Source organism: Benincasa hispida, chromosome 8 (assembly GCF_027475165.1).
Source record: "Benincasa hispida cultivar pf3 chromosome 8, pf3_genome.v1.1, whole genome shotgun sequence".
NCBI classification, from domain to species: Eukaryota; Viridiplantae; Streptophyta; class Magnoliopsida; order Cucurbitales; family Cucurbitaceae; genus Benincasa; species Benincasa hispida.
In genome coordinates, this window is record NC_143485.1 from 38,284,845 (window position 1) to 38,303,828 (window position 18,984).

The 18,984-nt window shown below is 35.0% G+C and overlaps 1 protein-coding gene across 1 annotated transcript; it reads left to right on the forward strand.

Annotated features, from left to right (window-relative positions):
- Nucleotides 1-2,522: 2,522 nt before the first annotated feature.
- On the forward strand, nt 2,523-18,765 carry CCC1 (cation-chloride co-transporter 1). The gene is made up of 13 exons (XM_039038387.2): nt 2,523-3,019; nt 3,305-3,445; nt 3,659-3,737; nt 6,720-6,811; nt 11,427-11,541; nt 12,405-12,505; nt 12,710-12,771; nt 13,430-13,654; nt 15,258-15,372; nt 15,578-15,772; nt 16,156-16,556; nt 17,111-17,272; nt 17,469-18,765. Exons 1-13 carry the CDS (start codon nt 2,850-2,852, stop codon nt 18,554-18,556), a joined length of 2,946 nt encoding a protein of 981 aa, XP_038894315.1. The 5' UTR covers nt 2,523-2,849; the 3' UTR covers nt 18,557-18,765.
- Nucleotides 18,766-18,984: the final 219 nt, after the last annotated feature.

Below are 18,984 nucleotides of genomic sequence, written 5' to 3' on the forward strand. Positions count from 1 at the left end.
ATGGATATAGAGAAAATATAATGTAATAATATATTTATATAATAATATTAAATATATATAATATAATATAAAATAAAATAATTAAAATTATAAAATTGGATAATATGAAAATTAGTGGAATTTTGAAGTAGAATTCTCACCAATGTTATGTGTGATTTTTAGATCCTTCAAATGCCACTACTTATAGGCAAAGTGACAAGTAGGATGTGGACTTCATGAATAACTACAAGGCACATGCACAACATGAAAGGTGACACATAGTTTTTGGGACACTAAGCAATGAACATCTATTTATTATTATAATATTCACAATAGAACTTAACGTATTTTAAAATGTTTTTAATAAGTATGTTCTCAAAAAGAAAAAAGAAAAAGAAAAAGAAAAAGAAAAAGAAAAAGAAAAAGAAAAAAAAGTACAACTTGCTTGAGCTAAATAAATATTTAAAAAAGGGTGAAAGGCGGATTTTGACCAACCTAAAAAAAAAACATTCGATTTATCCATTTGGACTCTAAATATATATAAATGTTGCAATTCCAACCTTAAATATAAAAAATTATGACAAGTTTAACTTTTAATAAGTTTTCATGACTCTATTGTTAATAAGGTACAAGCAACAAGCTTTCGTTGACTCTATTGGCAATTTCATCATTGTGATTCCAATCTTAGTTTTCTATGAGCCAATTGTAGGAGTAATTATGTTGTTCACACGTTAGCTATCCATGCTCGAAGGCTTGATTATTGGACTATTTGACTCGAAAAACACCCTTCTTGGGCTAATGATGCCCTTTTTTTTTTATTAGTTTTGTCCCAAGATTTTCCTTTTTATTTCTTTCCTTTATACTAAAAAAAAGCCCTCTAATAAGTTTTAGCTTCAAGTATAGTAAAAAATGGTTGCTCATATGCGTTTAATAAAATGTAAAATATGTGAAATTCATGAGTTTATAATTTTTTTTAGAGAGACATAATTTTAGAGCAAAATTTTATTTTGTAATTTATGAGTTGCTTGAAAGGTTATTCGATGGTCAATTTGTGAATTGGTCAAATTTATCTTTGTGAAAAATTTTAATTGAAAGTAACAAGTTTCTGAAGATTTTTACATCTTTTTTTGGGGTTAAATCATAGGACATAAATCTAAAAATTTGTAAATAATTGTGTGCGAAATGAGTGTGGGTTTTAAAAGTGATTTTAATAGATTTAATTATAATATGTTTAACCAAATACAAAAACATTCAACATTCTTTTAATCACTTCTATCTCTCCCAAAATTGACGCCAAACTCACTTAATCATTTAAATCATAAAAATAACTAGCAAAATTTTTAACCAATTGAGATAATCTGACCCTAAAAAAAAAGTGAACTTGGTCGTTGAAACTCATTTTTTTTCCCTATTTTCAGATCAACTGAAAATCATCCTAACGGTATTTGATGTTTTATCTATTACATTATATCAAACTTATTCTCAAACTTTAATTAATAAATTTAGAACATTCTTAATAAATACAACTCGATTTAACTAAACACACACACACAAAGGGAGAAATATCCCTTTTGACTCAGAATTTGTCAAGTTATATCAATTTAGACCACAAACTTTCAATTTTTATCAATCTTAACTCTAAACTTATATAAATGTTGCAATTTCAACTTTAAACTTCAAAAAGTATTGCAAGTTTATCTTTCTAATAAGTTTTTTCTTTAAGTATAGTGTCTTTAATTAAAGACCGGTTTGGATTGACTATGGAAAAAATGTTGTTTTTCCTAAAAGTTTATTTAAACTATTTTGATTAAAATGGTTTAAAATAAACTTTGCAAATGTTTAAAAAACTATTTTAAGTGGTTGCCAAATATGTCAAATTTTTTCCAAAATGACTTATTTTTAAAATTAAATACTTGAGAAAAGTTAATCCAAATACACCCTAAATATAAAATATGTGAAATTGAAGAACGGCTAGTTTTATTTTCTTTTTGAGAAAAACAACATTTAGAGCAAAATTTTTGTTGTAATTTATGATTTTTTGGGAATGTTATTCAATGGTAAACTTGTGTAATAGTCAAAGAAAAATTTTATTTTATTGAAATTAACAAATTCATGAAGATGTTTACATTAATTTTTTTTTTTGTTGCGGTTAAAATTAGTGGATAAATTAACTAAAATCGAGCTGAGGGTTAAAATTGCAATAAATATATAAATTTATTGTCAAAATTAATAAAATTGAAAATTTAGACTCTAAACCGATGCGAGCAAACATCTCAAAATTGATATTTTCTCAAAAATAAATAAATAAATAAATAAAAATGTTTTACTAAAAAAGAAAGAAGAGAAAATCTGTGGTAAAAGAAGAGGAAATTAAAAAAAAAGGCAGTTAGCCCAAAAAATTTCGGTTGCAAGTAAATTTCACAGTGGTCTTCTAAATCGTGTGTACGGACGAAAACCGAGCAGCATTTGTCCATGCGCGTTGTTCGTCCGTGAGTCTCAATCGCTGCTCTACGTTTTTCAAAACACAGTCCAACAACAACGACGCACAAAAATTTTGCATTTTGCTGGTTCGTTCTTCGCGAGCCATTTTCCCCACATTCAAACCCGTTTCTCTCGGCGCCCCGCCCCTTTCCTTTGTTGTTGGACATTACCATGGAAATGGAAGATTCAATTTAGCTATATATTTCCCATTTCTCCCTTTTCTTCTCTTCCTTTTCTTCTTCTTTCAATTTCTTTCATTGGTCTTCCATCTCTTGCTTCCTATATACGCTCTCTTTCACTTGGATCTCTGATTTGTTTCCGGTCTTCCTTTTGGATCTCCATCTTTTTCACAACCCAACTCTCCAATTTCGTATTGGTTTGTTCTGACAATGGATAATGGTGACATTGAGAGCGGGGAAGAGGAATTTCATGGGCAGAGAGGTAGGAAGTATCGCCCTGTCGAAGCCCATGATCGTGCTGTTCTTGAAATGTCTTCCATGGATCCGGGTTCCTCTTCTTCCTCCTCCTCCATTCCCCCCATGAGTCATCCTTCTCTCAAGTAATCTGTTTTTTCTTCTACTTTTGGCCTTGTGATTACTATTGTGCTATTCTTTACTTGTTGGGTTTTGAATGAATTTGATGGCGAAGTGAATTTTGTGTTGGATTTGTAGAGGGATGATTGTTTCTTGTTGTACCTTTGACCAATAAATTTAAGGAAGGATCTTGGATTTTGTATTTTAGATGTATGTTAAGATGCAGTTTTCCTTGTTTTGATTAAGTACTGTAGATTTGAGAATATATGTTGAGATGCGGCTTGTTTGAAGATCTCTTGCTTCTATGGCAGGAAGGTAAAAGTGGGTTCTCAGACTGGCACTGAAAAAGAAGGGAACTCTCCTACTCGTATTGAAGTCAATGGCCCCCAGCGAGAATCCAAACTGGAGTTTTTTGGTTTTGATTCTCTTGTCAATATTCTTGGCCTTAAGAGGTACAATTTTTTTTTCTTTGCCAGTAACTTCTTTAGATGTATTCAATGCATCAATGAGAGGACCTTTTGCATAAAATTCGAGTGGACAACCCACAAACCTATTGCTAGCTCATTGGCCCTTTCTATATGGTGCAATTTGCTTTTAGAGATTTTCATTAAATTCTTCAGTTCAAATTTTGTGTAACGGTACTAGTATGTTTGTTGCTATTATAGTATGATGGGGGAACAAATTCAAGCACCTTCTAGTCCTCGTGATGGTGAGAATGTTTCTATCACTCAGGGGTTGCCAAAGGTAAATTATCTGAACTTGCATTATTGTGTTATTTTCCTTACTATTCTCCATTTGGGTATTTACATTGTCTTCAGTTAGAGTGATTACAAAATATCTCTGTAGCCGCACAGCTTAATTCACAAACCCTTCTTGGCCTTTGAGGGCTTGGATTGGCAACCACAAGAGGGGCTAGAGAGACCACCTCCCTTGAGGAAATTGGCTAGGTGGTTATCAGATTTGAGAGGAGTAAAGCTTCAGGCTGTGATTGTTTTTTTTTTTTTTTGGCCTTCTTGCAAAAAAAAGTTGGCACATGAGATGAATTTTTAAAACGTATTTGTTGAATGGGTGAGGGTTAACTGATTTTTGACCTTCATTTCCCTTATCCTAAAGAAATTAGAGGAAGCAGATGCAGATGTGAAAGTCTTTAGTCCTATTAGAAGTTTGTAAACATTTCCAAGATGTCAGTGGAAAGTATGCAGAATTTTTTTAACCCTTCACCATCTTCTGCTGTAGGGTGGTTTATATACACAAATTCTGGACAAAGTACTTCTTGGAAATGGGTCATTGAGAACTTTAGCCAAGAAACAAAAAGGGACCAGATCGATCCTGAGAAAGCTATAACTATGTTGCTTTAGGCTTTTTGGATAAGCTGTTATGGAGTAAGGGTTTAGGATATAAATAGAGAACTTAGTTAAAGACTAGCCTCATGCTAATCAGTTTCTCAGTTTTTCCCTAGGAAGTTAATCAGACAAGGGGACTCTCATCCTTTTTTCTTTTTATCATGGTTGCTATGCTAATATTGTCAGCAAAATCATTTCTAAAGAAAAAGGTCCAATTGAGGGGTTTAGAGTGAGAAAGTCTATAGTTCATCTGATTATTTGCAGTTTGCTGGTGAAAAATTTTCTTCTGAGCTGTGTGGAAGACTCTTTTGCTAATCTAAACTGGATTTTGATCATTTTACAGAAATATATGGTCCAAGAAGTAATAGATCCTCCAATGGAATCTTTGCCCTCCTTTGGAGGTTGTGGCTTGGAAGAAACTCTAGAATCTTTATGATCAAGAAACTAATAGAGACTTTTTTTGGAGTTTGGTTACTCTTTTTTGTTTCTACTTGGTCCTTCACTTCTAAATTCTTTTGTAATTATAGTCTAACCCAAATTTATACTAGTTGGGCTCCTTCTTTGTAATTTGTTTTGTGGCTACCTCATTTCCCCCTCCTTTTGTATCATTCTCCTTGATAATGAAAGTTATGTCTTATATATAAAACAATAAGTAATAGATCCTAGTGACCGGTGTTGGGGTTCTTTGATGATTAAAATGAGGTCAAGCGATAGTCTTCGTTTGTGAGTTATGAAGTTGCTCATGCCCTTTTCCTACTCAGGGAACTCCCTTTGGCCCATTATTGTTGATTTCTTTCTGTCTGATCCCATTGTCCTTGAGGTCTAGAATCTGGCATCTTGAAACTTGATAGAAAGCCTATCTTGAACTTGAAGGAGGAGACGCAGCTCAGCCTCTCCCAATTGGTCCCTACTGAAACCCCATTTGATTATTTGTGTATCTTTAAATCTTTTTGCAGTTGGAGCTTTGTTAGAGAAGTTCATGCAAGGTCTCTTTTGGGAAAATTTGGAAGAGAAAGGTGCTCTCATTTGGTTAATGGACTAGTGGGTTTCTATTCTTTTGTTTGATCTTCTTGCTGGAAAAAGATCCAAGGGTATTTAAGGATCAGAAAAAGTTATTAGGGGAGGTGGTAGTGTGGCTTGCTTCAATGCTTCCATCTTCTGTTTTGTTTTGTTTTCTTTAATTGCTTTTTTTGGCCATCTTACGTGCACCTTGACTAATCTCTTGGGCCATCCTTCCTGCCTCTACAACATATGGGTGTCAAGGAAATCCGTAAGATATTAAATCCTAGGTAGATTGTCACCATGGATTGAACCCAACTTCATTTGTCGACTGCTAGTTTTAGACTTTAGTGCTTTCCTACTGGATTGATTACCAAGGACTGGGGCTGGTTTTTGTATTGTGTATGATTGTTAGATGGGGGCCTGGATTTTGGCTTTTGGCCTTCATTTGTAGGGCTTATCTGTACGTTCATTCTACTTAACATAATAACTTTTTTCCTTTGAAAAAGCAAAACCTCCTATTTGATTTGTGGAGCATCTCACATGGAGTGACTTGGAATTTACCGTGGGTAACATCCACCTAGCTTATTGTCACAGCCTTCTCAAGAGATATTACTTGTTGACATGAATTTTGGGAAGATATGTTCTTGACTCTGTCTACCATCGGTGATGGAAACTAATTTTTTATAGCTGTAACAAATGCGTTCATTATTTTTACCTGATTAAATTGATTACTGTTTTGTAAAAAAATATTTTTTCAACGTAGATTTATAAATAACATGAGCAAGTTAATTTTAGGTGATCTCTTCATTGCGACATTGGGGCTGTTACTACTAACTTTGTTGGTAAGTAGCTGGCAGTCAAACCTGAAATTGGCTCAGTTACATTGGACATTGATTTGTTAAGTTTAATGTCACTATATAAGAAGATTTTCGTTAAAAAAATGTCGCTGGAAGAAGACTAGACAGAAATATTTTTTTTCATTTGTCTTCAGGATCAATTTCTCTGCATCTATTAATAAATGCTTATGATGGTAAATCTTGAAGCAGCTATTATTAGAATATTGTTGCTCTGGTTGTATTAGAAGAAATTTGTGGCGCTGATAGTTTTCCAACAAAGTGGCCTGTTCTATTATTTTACTTTCCTTGTTTCACTTCTGAAATTGGCGTTATTGTGTTCTTCTAGCAACATAAACTAATGCTTGAAATATTTGTTCGAGAAATTTCGTGTTTTCAGTTCTCTGTGTAGTGGATTCGTTTTTTTTTATGCACTTTACATGTAAGCAATTATTAGTGGGTTAAAAATGATGTATCATTTCAGTTGCCGCTTCTTAACCTTTGAATTATACATTTTTAATGCTTATCTTGCAATACATTTCATGCAGACCAATGAAGTTAAATCAGGTACATTGATGGGTGTATTTATCCCATGCTTACAGAACATATTGGGAATCATTTACTATATTCGATTTTCATGGTAAGTCTTTTGTTTAAATGCAATTGGTGTTTTTTTTTGTTTTTTGTTTTTTGTTTTGTTTATTATGGTTATTTTTTTGTTTATTATTATTATTATTATTTTTTGTATTTTACATGTTTATGCTTAACACACTACATGCAATTTGGAGAAGGAAAACCCTTATGCCCCGTTGGCTAAGGGCCTGAGGCCAACGGTCTTCGAGTAATACCTACCTAGAGGTCACGTGTTCATATTTTTGGATGAGCTTAATAAGGAAAACCCTTGAAGTCTCGTCTAGGCCTTGGGCTGGGCACATCTTTCAGAACAAAACTGGAGATAACACCTTAGCTGAAATTTCCATCATCTATTTCTATTCAGAAAAAGGACACTTTTCATGTAAGAATAATTAGCTACAGACGAAATCTATTTTCTCCCACTAAGAGTTTGCAGAAAAAAAAAAAAAAAAATCTCAATTAACATTAATTATGAAGGGGGAAACCGTTACTGAAGTCACTGGACGAAGAATACCATGAAGGGCAATGAAACTTGGTCAAGTAAAAAATCTCCTTCCAATCCCCCTCCCTCTTTTGTCGGTTACAGAAGTTCATTCTAACCATAATGCCCAAGAGATTTCTTTAACAGCTTCTATCCAAAGAATCTTATATTTCCTTTGAAGTTATGGCTATCCAGTATCTGTAATATGCTCTCTAGATAAAGGGTTTTTAGACCCAAGAGAGATGATGAAGATGATAGAAGAGTGTGTTCTGACATTTTTTAGTGTATAAGCAAAGAAACCGTAAGCCCTGTTTGGTCTCCGAAGATCCTGCAAAGTGTATACTAGCTAGGCATGAATCCAAGCTTTAGTGTATAATCCAATCTTTGAAGGAAGGAAGGAAGGAAAAGAAATTAAGTTTTGACAGCTTCTGAATCTATGGACGAGTGGAGCTTTAGGTAAGAAAGGGGCTCTTTTAAAGCTCGACCTTGAAAAGGCTTACGATAAGGTTGACTAGGATTTTCTTGATGCAGTCCTCAAGTTTAAAGGTTTCGGCAAAAGATGGAGGAAGTGGATCTGGGGTTGTATCTCCTCTACTAATTTCTCTATTATCGATGGGAGATCGAGGGGGAAGCTTGTGGCTCAACGAGGCCTTAGATAAGGGGACCCCCTTTCTCCTTTTTTGTTCACAATTGTTGGGGATGCTCTAAGTAGTCTTATTCTTTACTGTAGTGAAAGAACAATGGTAAGAGGTTTTTCCTTTGGTAGGCCTTCGGTTGAGGTTACCCTTCTTCAGTATGCGGATGATACGTTGGTCTTTTGCTCTTGGATTGTGGGGAATTTGAGGGCTTGGTGGTCGGTTATCAACCTGTTCCTACTGGGCTTGGGTCTTTCCCTCAATGCTTCCAAAACTTCCCTTATTGGGACTAATTTGAGCCCTGATGAGCTTGTTGCCAGTGCGGATTTTTTGGGTTGTAAAGTTGATTGCTTCCCTTTTATTTATTTGGGCTTCCCTCTTGGAGGTAGGAATGCTTCTAAGGTGCGTGGAACGCTCTTGAAGAGAAGTTCAAAAAGAAATTTGATAAATGGCAAGGTTTGATTCTTTTTAAAGGAGGAAGGTTAACTCTTGCGCAATCGGTTCTTAACAGTTTACCGTTTTAATTTTTTTTTCTTTGTTGAAAGCCCCTAAGTGTTATATCAACAAAATGGAGAAGATTATTAGAGATTTTGTGTGGGGTAGTGGGAGTTTTAAACCGGCTTCTCATCTTGTTAAGTGGTAGTGGTCTTCCCTCCCTACGATCTACGGTGGGCTCGGTATTGGGTCCCTAAGTCAGAAGAACAATGCTTTGTTGATGAAATGACTGTGGAGGTTTTTCCATGAGGAGATGACCCTTTGGAAGAAGGTTATTAGAGCTATTTACGACATGGATGACCATGGTTGGAGTTCTTTGAGGACGAGAGACAGAGGGAAGCTTAGACTCTGGAACGACATTATGAAACAAAAAGATCAGTTTTTTCAGTTTGTGGACTTTGTGGTGGGAAATGGTAGAAACATCAGGTTTTGGGAAGACAAGTGGTGTACTCCTCAACCTCTTGCCTCCCTTTATAGCGAGATCTATCCTATTTCTACTAAAAAGAATGTTGTCATCGTAGATTGTTGGAATAGTTTGAACCAGTCGTGGGATTTGGGGTTAAGAAGGAGTATTTTTGACAGAGAGATGGGTAGCTCTATTGCGCTTGCCCAACTGCTAATTGATTGGGTGGTGAGAAATGGTAGGGGCAGTTTGCGTTGGAATCTGGAAGTCTTAGGCAATTTCTCTACCAAATCCACCTTCCTCAAAATGACTATGGGTGTCTCGAAAACCAAAATGCCTTTGGTCAACCTTATTTGGAGGTTAAAAATTCCTAAAAAAGTGAAGATCTTCCTTTGGTCCTTTGCCAATAGAAGTCTAAATACTCATGATAAGCTTCAGAGGAAGTTCCCTAATTGGCCCCTCTCCCCTTCCATCTGCCTTCTTTGTCTTAAAGAGATGGAGTCTGTGGACCATTTGTTTTTACATTGTGATTTTGCGTCTAGAGGTTGGAATTGTATTTTTACCAGGTGCTTAGTTGCCTCCCTAAGCAGATTGATGATTGGTTTATGGATGGCCTGAATGGTGGAAACTTTTGTGCTAAATGTAGAATTTTTTGGCAATGTGCGACCTGCACGTTATTGTGGCACTTATGGAACGAGCGGAATAGTAGGTTGTTTGATGATAGGTTTATCTCTTTTGATTCTTTTTGGGCCCAGGTTCAGAACACGGCCTTTTGGTGGTGTATAAATTACACTAAATTCTTTGTAATTATAGCCTCCTTATGATTTTAAACAATTGGAGGGCTCTTCTTGTTTGATTTTGTTCCTCAACCCCCGCCCTTAGGCTATTCCTTTCTTTCTTGGTTTAATGCTTTTCTTTGTTTCTTATCAAAAAAAAAAAAAAAAAAAAAAATCAAAGATAAAGAAAAAAATCATTTGAAACCACAGTGATGTAGAGGAAGGGAGGACAAAAAGAGAAGAGGGGGTGTCGGATGTTGCAATGTTGTTGGAGGTGGCTGATTTGTCGGATTTCGATGAAAACGAACTAGTGACTCACCGACTCTAGCTGTTACAAACTTGTCGGAGGGAGGTCATCTTCTTCCTTGGAGGTTCATTGGTTCACTGGGAGTCTGCACGTGATCAAAAAGTGGCGTGATGGCCGCCTTCACTTTAATTGAAGGGAAGGGATAGCTGTCAGCCTATCACTAGTAAGAAGGAAGCGCTTGGGTGTTGGTGGCTTACAATGAAGAAGAAGGAAGATGTGGGGGTGGCAATTTTGGAAACTTTTCCAACCAAATTGCAATATACGAGGGCCAAATTCATTCAGTTGGTCAAGTTGTTGGGCCAAATTCTAAATTTCCTAAGCCGTCCTTTCTCCTATAACATTCCAACCTGATTAGAACACCACAATTTCTTAAAATTTCCAACACGTTGGTGGTCCATTATGTTAATGCCAACTTGGACTTTTATACTTGTTTGGATCTCGAAGATTTGCAGTGTGATTTTTCAATTGGACTTTACCACATACATTTTCATTTTGTCACCCTGAACTCGAGGACAATTTTTATTTTTTTCTTTGTACAAATACACACACACACATATATAGAAAAGTCGGTGTTAATGGGAAGAAGGATGTAGGGTCTTATATAATTGGTATATTTGAGTTAATATTTGTTTAGTTGTTAATTTTCGATTAATTATTATTTTAAGTTGAATTAGTTATTTATCTTATTTTCTTGAAAGAAAGTAGCCGGTTTATAGTTGTAATGGGAAAGCTTTTTTAATCACATTTTAACGTAGAATATTATTTTAGAGAGTTCTCCCAACTCAAGGATGCATTTCTTTTGTTTGGCCATGGATTTGGCCTAATCTCAAACTTGTTGGATCAAGCATAGCATAGATATTTTCCCCCCTGTAAAATATATTGCTTCCATTTGGAGTATTTTGCTCTTTTATTTATTTTTTATTATTTTTATTTTTATTATTATTTTTTTTGGGTAATTCATTCTTGATTATTGTTGATCGAGGGTGTTCTTTTACCCCATGGTTTTTTGTTAGGGTTTCATTTCAAGGGAGATGTTTCCCATTTGCCATAACCTTTTTGACATTAATGAGGTTTGGAAGTGGGTTAGTCTGATAGGTAGTTTCCTAACTTCACTAATCGTTTAGTCTTGCTGTTTTGGGTTGAAATTTCAATATCTTCCTCTTTCTGTATGTCAATATGAGTCATGACAGAGAAGACACATCATCCTTTTAAATTGTCCATCTGGGATAGAAGACCCCTATATGTCGAACATATATTACTTAGTGATTGATATATGGTGATATATGCCTTGGCATTTTGTTTTATATGAACGTATTTCATCTGGTTTTTCTATGAGCCAATTTGCATGGGTCCACGTGCCTAGTTTCTTCTGTAATCTCCTCTTTTTTAGTAACAATTGGGGTTCCTTCTTGTAATGGTTAGTTCGGTGCCTGTTGCCTGTTTGGTGGGCCTTGTTTTATAGGAATTTATTGTATATTTTCTCTTATTTAAATGAAAGATGTTTCTATCATGAACAAAAATGCAGGATTGTTGGCATGGCTGGCATTGGTGAGTCATTAGTGCTGGTGGCGTTTTGTGGTTTATGTACGTTCTTGACTTCGATTTCACTAAGTGCTATTGCAACTAATGGTGCTATGAAGGTACATTTTTTAGTTTGAAATGTATTAGCATATTATAAGTTATAACTTTCCAAATACATAGATTATTTGTAATGGTGTGGTTGTTTTACCTCCGGCGTCCTCTTTCAGAACTTACTAATTTGTCAGTGATTAAGAGCATCAATTTAAACGAGGAAGAATATAGCTGCATCTATAAATTATAAAATATTCTAATGCACTTTGTATTCAACTGGCTTCAATAATTTTAAGATATAAAAGTAATTTGTACTTTTTTCTATTTATGAGTAAGCAAGATAAGATGAAAAGAGTTATATTTCGGAGTTGTTTAAGCAATTTTTTTTTCCTTTTTTTGGCTTGTAAGTAGTGATAGGGTTTAATTGACAAAGAGAGGTTCTTTGAGATTTTTTTTCAAAGCTCTTTTCTTTTTGGCTCTTGGCGTAAAAAAGTTCCTCCATTCAACAATTATAGATTGAATTCTCTTTTAATCAATTGGTGTATTTTTTATATCCCCCTTTGTCCAGGGTTGGATCTACGCCTCCACTTTTTTGTATGTTCATTTTATCAAATAAATTGTCTCTTATATTAAAAAAAAGCAAATAAAATTTTTAAAAGCACCAAATGAATATTACTAAAATATCTTTTTCCTTCAAAAAGAGTAATACAATTGAATCTCCACTTACAAGTAGATGTCGCCAAAGATTTTGTATTGATAATTTATCCAATTGAAATTTGTTTTCTCGGCTATTCCTTGACAATTTCATGGAGTAGTTTTTCACGTAAAGTGCATGCCCTATTAGTTTGGTAGTGAGAAAAATACCAGCTTAGTTTCCCTAGAATATGTTTCAGTGTCAATTAAGTTTTTTTATCGTTTATTTTGCTTCTAGGGTGGGGGACCATATTATCTGATAGGTCGTGCCCTTGGTCCAGAGGTCGGAGTTAGCATTGGGCTATGTTTCTTTCTCGGAAATGCAGTTGCTGGTGCTCTGTGAGTATATATGATGTTTAACTTAATTTTGATGGTTGTCGATATTTGTGATTTGTATTATATAAAAGACTTCAGAGTTGTAGTTGTCTTACCATTCTTTCATTGTCCAGCTACGCTTTTGTTTTGTTTTGCTTTTTTCAAGTTTAAATGTCCACCAGCTCTGTATATCTTAACTTCTGCCTTCTCCCCAATTTGGTGGTTCAGTTATGTGTTGGGAGCTGTAGAAACATTTTTGAATGCTGTACCAGCTGCAGGGATATTCAGAGGTAATGATGAGTCTTTGTTGCTATAAAGTTAGACAATAGACATAGAACTTATCTGTATCTACTTAAACCTTTTTATATTGTTATCAGTTGTGGATCTCGTTAGTTTTCATTTATAACTTGTATTTATATAACATATTTTAATTTCTAATTTTTATTTATATCAAAGATATATTTTTCTGGTATGTGAGGTTGATAGAATTTAACATATGAAGCATTATTATTCTAGTTTATTCTCACAAAGACACAGTGGCTTTCTCTTTACAACGAAGTAATGTCATTTCATTTTGAAGTAATAAACATGAGTTTTCTAGGTGTAATTGCAACGAAGGATTGGATCGCATTCCAATTTAAAGAAATTGGTCTATAATAGAAGCATATGGAGTTCTATAATGCTGATTTGGACAGTATTGATACTGTAAAATTTATTATAAGAATATTTCACCACCTTCTCCTTTACGTTAAAAACTTTTCAGATGTAATTTTTGCTATTGTCCATTCTACAGGCAGTTATTTGTCCATTATAATTGTTGGTATCGTACAATCGTGCACTATGGGATTCTAGATATTTTCCATATTTGGTACTAGCAAGACACGTTTAATTAAATTCCATCAGAGATGCCTGCTGCACTATGTTGATCATTTTGTTATTGCGATGCAGAGACTGTAACAAAAGTTAATGGAACAACTGTTGAGCCAATACAAAGTCCAAGTTCACACGACTTGCAAGTTTATGGCATTATCGTGACGATTCTTCTATGCTTCATTGTGTTCGGTGGTGTGAAAATGATTAATAGGGTTGCTCCTGCTTTCCTTATTCCAGTCTTGTTCTCAGTACTTTGCATATTTCTTGGAATTTTTCTGGCAAGGAAAAACGACCCTGCAGGTAACTTCACTTTCTTTTTAATTCAAAATAATTCTTATTAGCATATTCTTCTAAATATATGGGTCCCACATACACTTGACGGTTCTTTAGTTTTGCATTCTGCATGTTGCAAACTACCAACCGGCCATATTTCAAGCACTACACTGACCTCTAAAGTTGAATGGAGATGTGTTACGAATGGCTGCTCCTAATTGATTCTTCCGACTCTGTTCTAATATGTATTTTTATGGACTGTTTGTGTGTGTGTGTGTATGCTAAAAATTGGAACTTTCGGTACATGTTATGTTACATATAAATTACTATCGGAAACGAAATAATCCCTTATTTAGTAAGTCCCCTTATCCACATTGTTTTATCTACAATGTATAGTATACATCAGTGCAGAGCTAGCCTATTATACCTTAGAATAGAATCTAGAATAAAATAATAGAAGAATATATAAATTATAGAATTAGAAATTCTATAATCAAAATAATAAAAAAATGTGTCACAATATAATTTCTAATTTTGAGTTTCTAACTATAATAACTATTATATTATTCATTATAATAATAACTTGTTATAATCAAAGACAACTTTTGATAGAGAGATGAAAGAAGATACACAAGAAATCAAATAGGAGGAAATATTTTTCAATAGAGGAATTGGTATTCTATACGCTAAATGTTAATTTTGATACTTGTTACTTGTTCTTGATCAAAATTTTTTGGCAAGATGGGTATTAGGCTCATATTTTGCTTCGAACTTCAACTTATTTCAGATATATTGTCACTCTCCTCCTAGTGCTCAGGGACGTCAGAGTGGGTTGAGTTAATGCTGTGCATTTTGTCTTCTGCTTACTTGTTGAATGATGATGTTACAAACTGCTTACTAATCTCATAATAGGAATTTTGATTTCTACCATTTTCAATTGTTTCACGTGTATAAGTTGTGTGCTCCATCCCTGTCATGTCTCTGACATGGTTTTCTATACTTCTGCATGTCATCTCTTTTTTGTGTCATTGAGATTTGGAAATACTTGGTCAACTTTTTTTTTTTTTTTTTTAATATTATTATTATTATTGTTATTTTTTTAATTTTTTTAAAATCAAAGTGAGAAACAATACCTGGTTGACTTTTGGCAGCAAAGAAGAAAGATTTGTGTTGGACATTTTCATATGGTTAATTAGCATTGAATAAAATTGTATGAGAACTTGGATGTAACAGTGTTTTTTTTTTATAAAATATCCGTGAGTGCCAAACCAATTTACGCGCACCTTGACTAATCTCGCGGAACAATCCGCCTGACCCTACAACATTTAATTGTCAAGGAAACCCGTAAGATATTAAATTTTAGGTAGATGGCCACCATTGATTGAACCCATAACCCCTTAGCTCTTTAGATGTAATAGTGCTTAATATATATTTAAGCATTTGTGGGTCAAGGTCTTTGAACAATGCTATTGCGGGTTACGTTTTTGGATATGATTGCGGGTTACGTTTTTGGATATAATCACGATGACATAATTGAACAGTGAGGTTATTTGATTTTTCATCACCTTTATCAAAGGTATACATGTAGTGGAGGAATTGAATTGGTGCTTTCTTTTGATATGTTATTCAGAGGGCATCACAGGCTTGAGTTTGGAATCTTTTAAAGAAAATTGGAGTTCTGATTATCAGATGACGAACAGTGCTGGAATTCCCGATCCTTTTGGAAAAGTATATTGGAATTTCAAGTAAGCTTTGGATATTATTTTGTAATAATGTCAGACTACCTATTTATCTTGCATAACTATTAGTTTATTACTATCATATTTTTAGCTTCCTGAGTGGTTAAAAGTATAATGGATTGGATAGCACATTTCCGAGGAAACTCTTGAGGATTAATTTTCTACTTCTGCCTTTTTTTTATATTTATTTATTTATTTTTTATTATTTCAGTGCATTGGTTGGTCTTTTTTTCCCTGCTGTGACGGGAATAATGGCTGGTTCTAATAGATCAGCCTCATTGAAGGATACTCAGCGTTCAATTCCTATTGGAACATTGGCTGCAACTCTAACAACAACTGCATTGTATCTGGTCTCTGTTTTGCTGTTTGGAGCACTGGCAACCAGAGATAAATTGTTGACAGATAGGTAATATATCATAGTACCAAGTGAAATAATGTAAATGTTGATCATAGGAAATTCTGATACATGACTATTTGAGTGGCTTAGAGCTAGTGAGGCACTGCATTATCCATATTCATTTATTACTATTTACTAGTGAGTGATTTGGATGGAAAAGATCTCTGGCATTATATTGGCCAAATCCTTAAGAATATGCAACAGCTCAAGCATTATGTTTTTTTCCCTTTAAAGTTATTGTTAGGAATTGGATTCAAAGTTGAAGTATGAATAGAAAGTTCAACGGTCCTTAGAGATGGGGAGGGTGGAATTTGATACTAATATTGTATTTTTGTAGGCTTTGGCCGAGCAGTTCAAAATGTTTCTATACTGAACCAAAATTTCTTATGTAGGCTTCTTACTGCTACGGTTGCTTGGCCTTTCCCAGCAATTATTTATGTTGGAATTATTTTATCAACCCTTGGAGCTGCCCTTCAGAGCCTGACAGGAGCCCCTCGCTTACTAGCAGCCATAGCCAATGATGATATATTGCCTATTCTAAACTATTTTAAAGTAGCAGATGGCAGTGAGCCATACTTTGCAACCCTCTTTACTGCATTCCTCTGCATCGGATGTGTCATAATTGGGAATCTTGATCTTATCACACCAACTGTAACCATGTTTTTCCTACTGTGTTATGCTGGTGTGAACTTATCCTGCTTCCTTTTGGATCTACTGGATGCTCCCAGTTGGCGTCCACGGTGGAGATTCCATCACTGGAGCCTCTCTCTTCTTGGTGCATCACTTTGTGTAGGTATGCTATACTTTCAAATATATAGTGAGTGATTTTTTTTAGATTCAAGTCCTTATTGTTAAGTTTTTCTCATTTTAGCTCAGAAAATTTGGCAAGTCCCTTTTGACCAATTAACAAGTTCGATTTCTATTTTGTTTCTTTACTTGAGATCTCACAGTGCCTATTTGACACACTTTCTGTACAAGTAGTATTAATAATAAAATAACGGAAATCTTTATAGTTTTTCCCTCTTTTATTTACGTGTGTACAATTGCCAATGAATTAATGATGAATTCGTGCAACATATTTAACAAATTCATGTAAGATCATAGATGAAGAATAAGGCAATATTTTTCCTTCCGATGTTTCTATCGGACATGCGACTGATTGCATTCCCAAAATCTAAGGATTGAGAATTTTGCATCAACTGACTATGTTGTTTGTTGAACAGGAGAAACGTTTTGCTAGTCATTAGAACCAATTATTTGCCCATCATCTCCTGCATGGCTCTCTGTCCCTCCCTCCGAACCATTATTAATTTGTTTTTTACTCAATCTGTTTTTTCTTTTTTACAGTGATAATGTTCTTGATCTCGTGGTCATTCACTATAGTGTCTCTAGCCCTTGCAAGCCTTATATATTATTATGTGTGCCTAAGAGGTAAGGCTGGGGACTGGGGTGATGGTTTCAAGAGTGCATATTTCCAACTTGCTCTCCGCAGTCTTCGTTCGCTTGGAGGTGAGTATCCTACTATCACTTAAACGCTTTCTTGACTATATTTTTTGGGTCATTTGCTTTATGTTAGAGTTCTTGGTTTCATTAATTTGACTTAGCTATTTAGCTCTTCCCACTGCACTGTTATTGGCTTTGTAGCTGTTTGTGGAAAAGTAGTGGGACGTCGTGTTGTTAATGTAGCTATATACTTATATTGCAGCGAGCCAAGTCCACCCAAAGAATTGGTATCCCATTCCTTTGATATTTTGCCGGCCATGGGGAAAGCTGCCGGAAAACGTACCGTGTCACCCTAAACTTGCAGACTTTGCAAACTGCATGAAGAAAAAAGGCCGTGGAATGTCCATATTTGTCTCCATACTAGATGGAGATTACCATGAACGGGTTGAAGATGCAAAAGCTGCCTGCAAGCAGCTTGCTACATATATCGATTACAAACGTTGTGAAGGTGTGGCAGAGATTGTTGTGGCTCCCACAATGTCTGAAGGTTTCCGAGGGATTGTTCAGACGATGGGTCTTGGAAATCTCAAGCCGAATATTGTGGTTATGCGATACCCAGAAATATGGCGTCGTGAAAATCTAATAGAAATTCCAGCTACCTTTGTTGGAATAATCAATGACTGCATTGATGCTAACAAGGCAGTTGTCATTGTTAAGGGTCTGGATGAATGGCCTAATGAATTTCAAAGGCAATATGGAACTATAGACTTGTACTGGATTGTGAGAGATGGTGGTCTTATGCTTCTCCTCTCTCAGCTTCTCCTTACAAAGGAGAGCTTTGAAAGCTGTAAGATTCAGGTGTTCTGCATTGCGGAGGAGGATTCTGATGCGGAGGGCCTCAAAGCTGATGTCAAAAAGTTTTTGTATGATCTTCGGATGCAAGCTGAGGTGATCGTTATAACGATAAAATCATGGGACACACAAGTTGAGGGCACGCAACAAGACGAATCAATGGAAGCCTTCACCGCCGCACAAGGGAGGATTGCTAGTTATTTAAGTGAAATGAAGACAACAGCAGAGAGCAGAGGAACCACACTCATGGCTGATGGGAAGCCAGTGAGTGTGAATGAGCAGCAGGTTGAGAAGTTTCTAAATACAACTCTTAAGTTGAACTCAACAATTCTGAGATACTCAAGGATGGCTGCGGTCGTGCTCGTCAGTCTCCCACCACCTCCTGTCAACCATCCTGCTTACTTCTATATGGAGTACTTGGATTTGTTGGTCGAGAATGTGCCTAGGCTCTTGATTGTAAGAGGATACCGTCGAGACGTTGTAACTTTGTTCACCTAGATTTCAGTTTCTTGCTTCCTTCAGTGGTAATTCCTTGATTACTGTTCATATTGACATTCCATTTTTTTTTTCCTTCTTCAAAGTCTTGTAGCATTTTAGATTACAATCATTCTTTGACTATCCATCACTAGGTCCTCTTTTTTTCTGTTTTGTATTACCATAACAGTCTCAGAAATTTTGATATTAAATAGGCCATTATTGGGGTGCAATTCAACTTTGATTAGACTTTTATGGTATTAGACATTAGCCATTGAATTTGTATTCTATGGTCTACTCTTCATTTGAATTAAACATTTTCATTTCTTAAGTTTGTTGCTCTATTATCTCCTACCAAATCCCCAAATTCAATTCAGTACCGTACATTTTTTGAGTTTTAAGGGCAAATCTAGACTTTATTTTATGTTTTCAGTCAAGTTCAACTAATATGT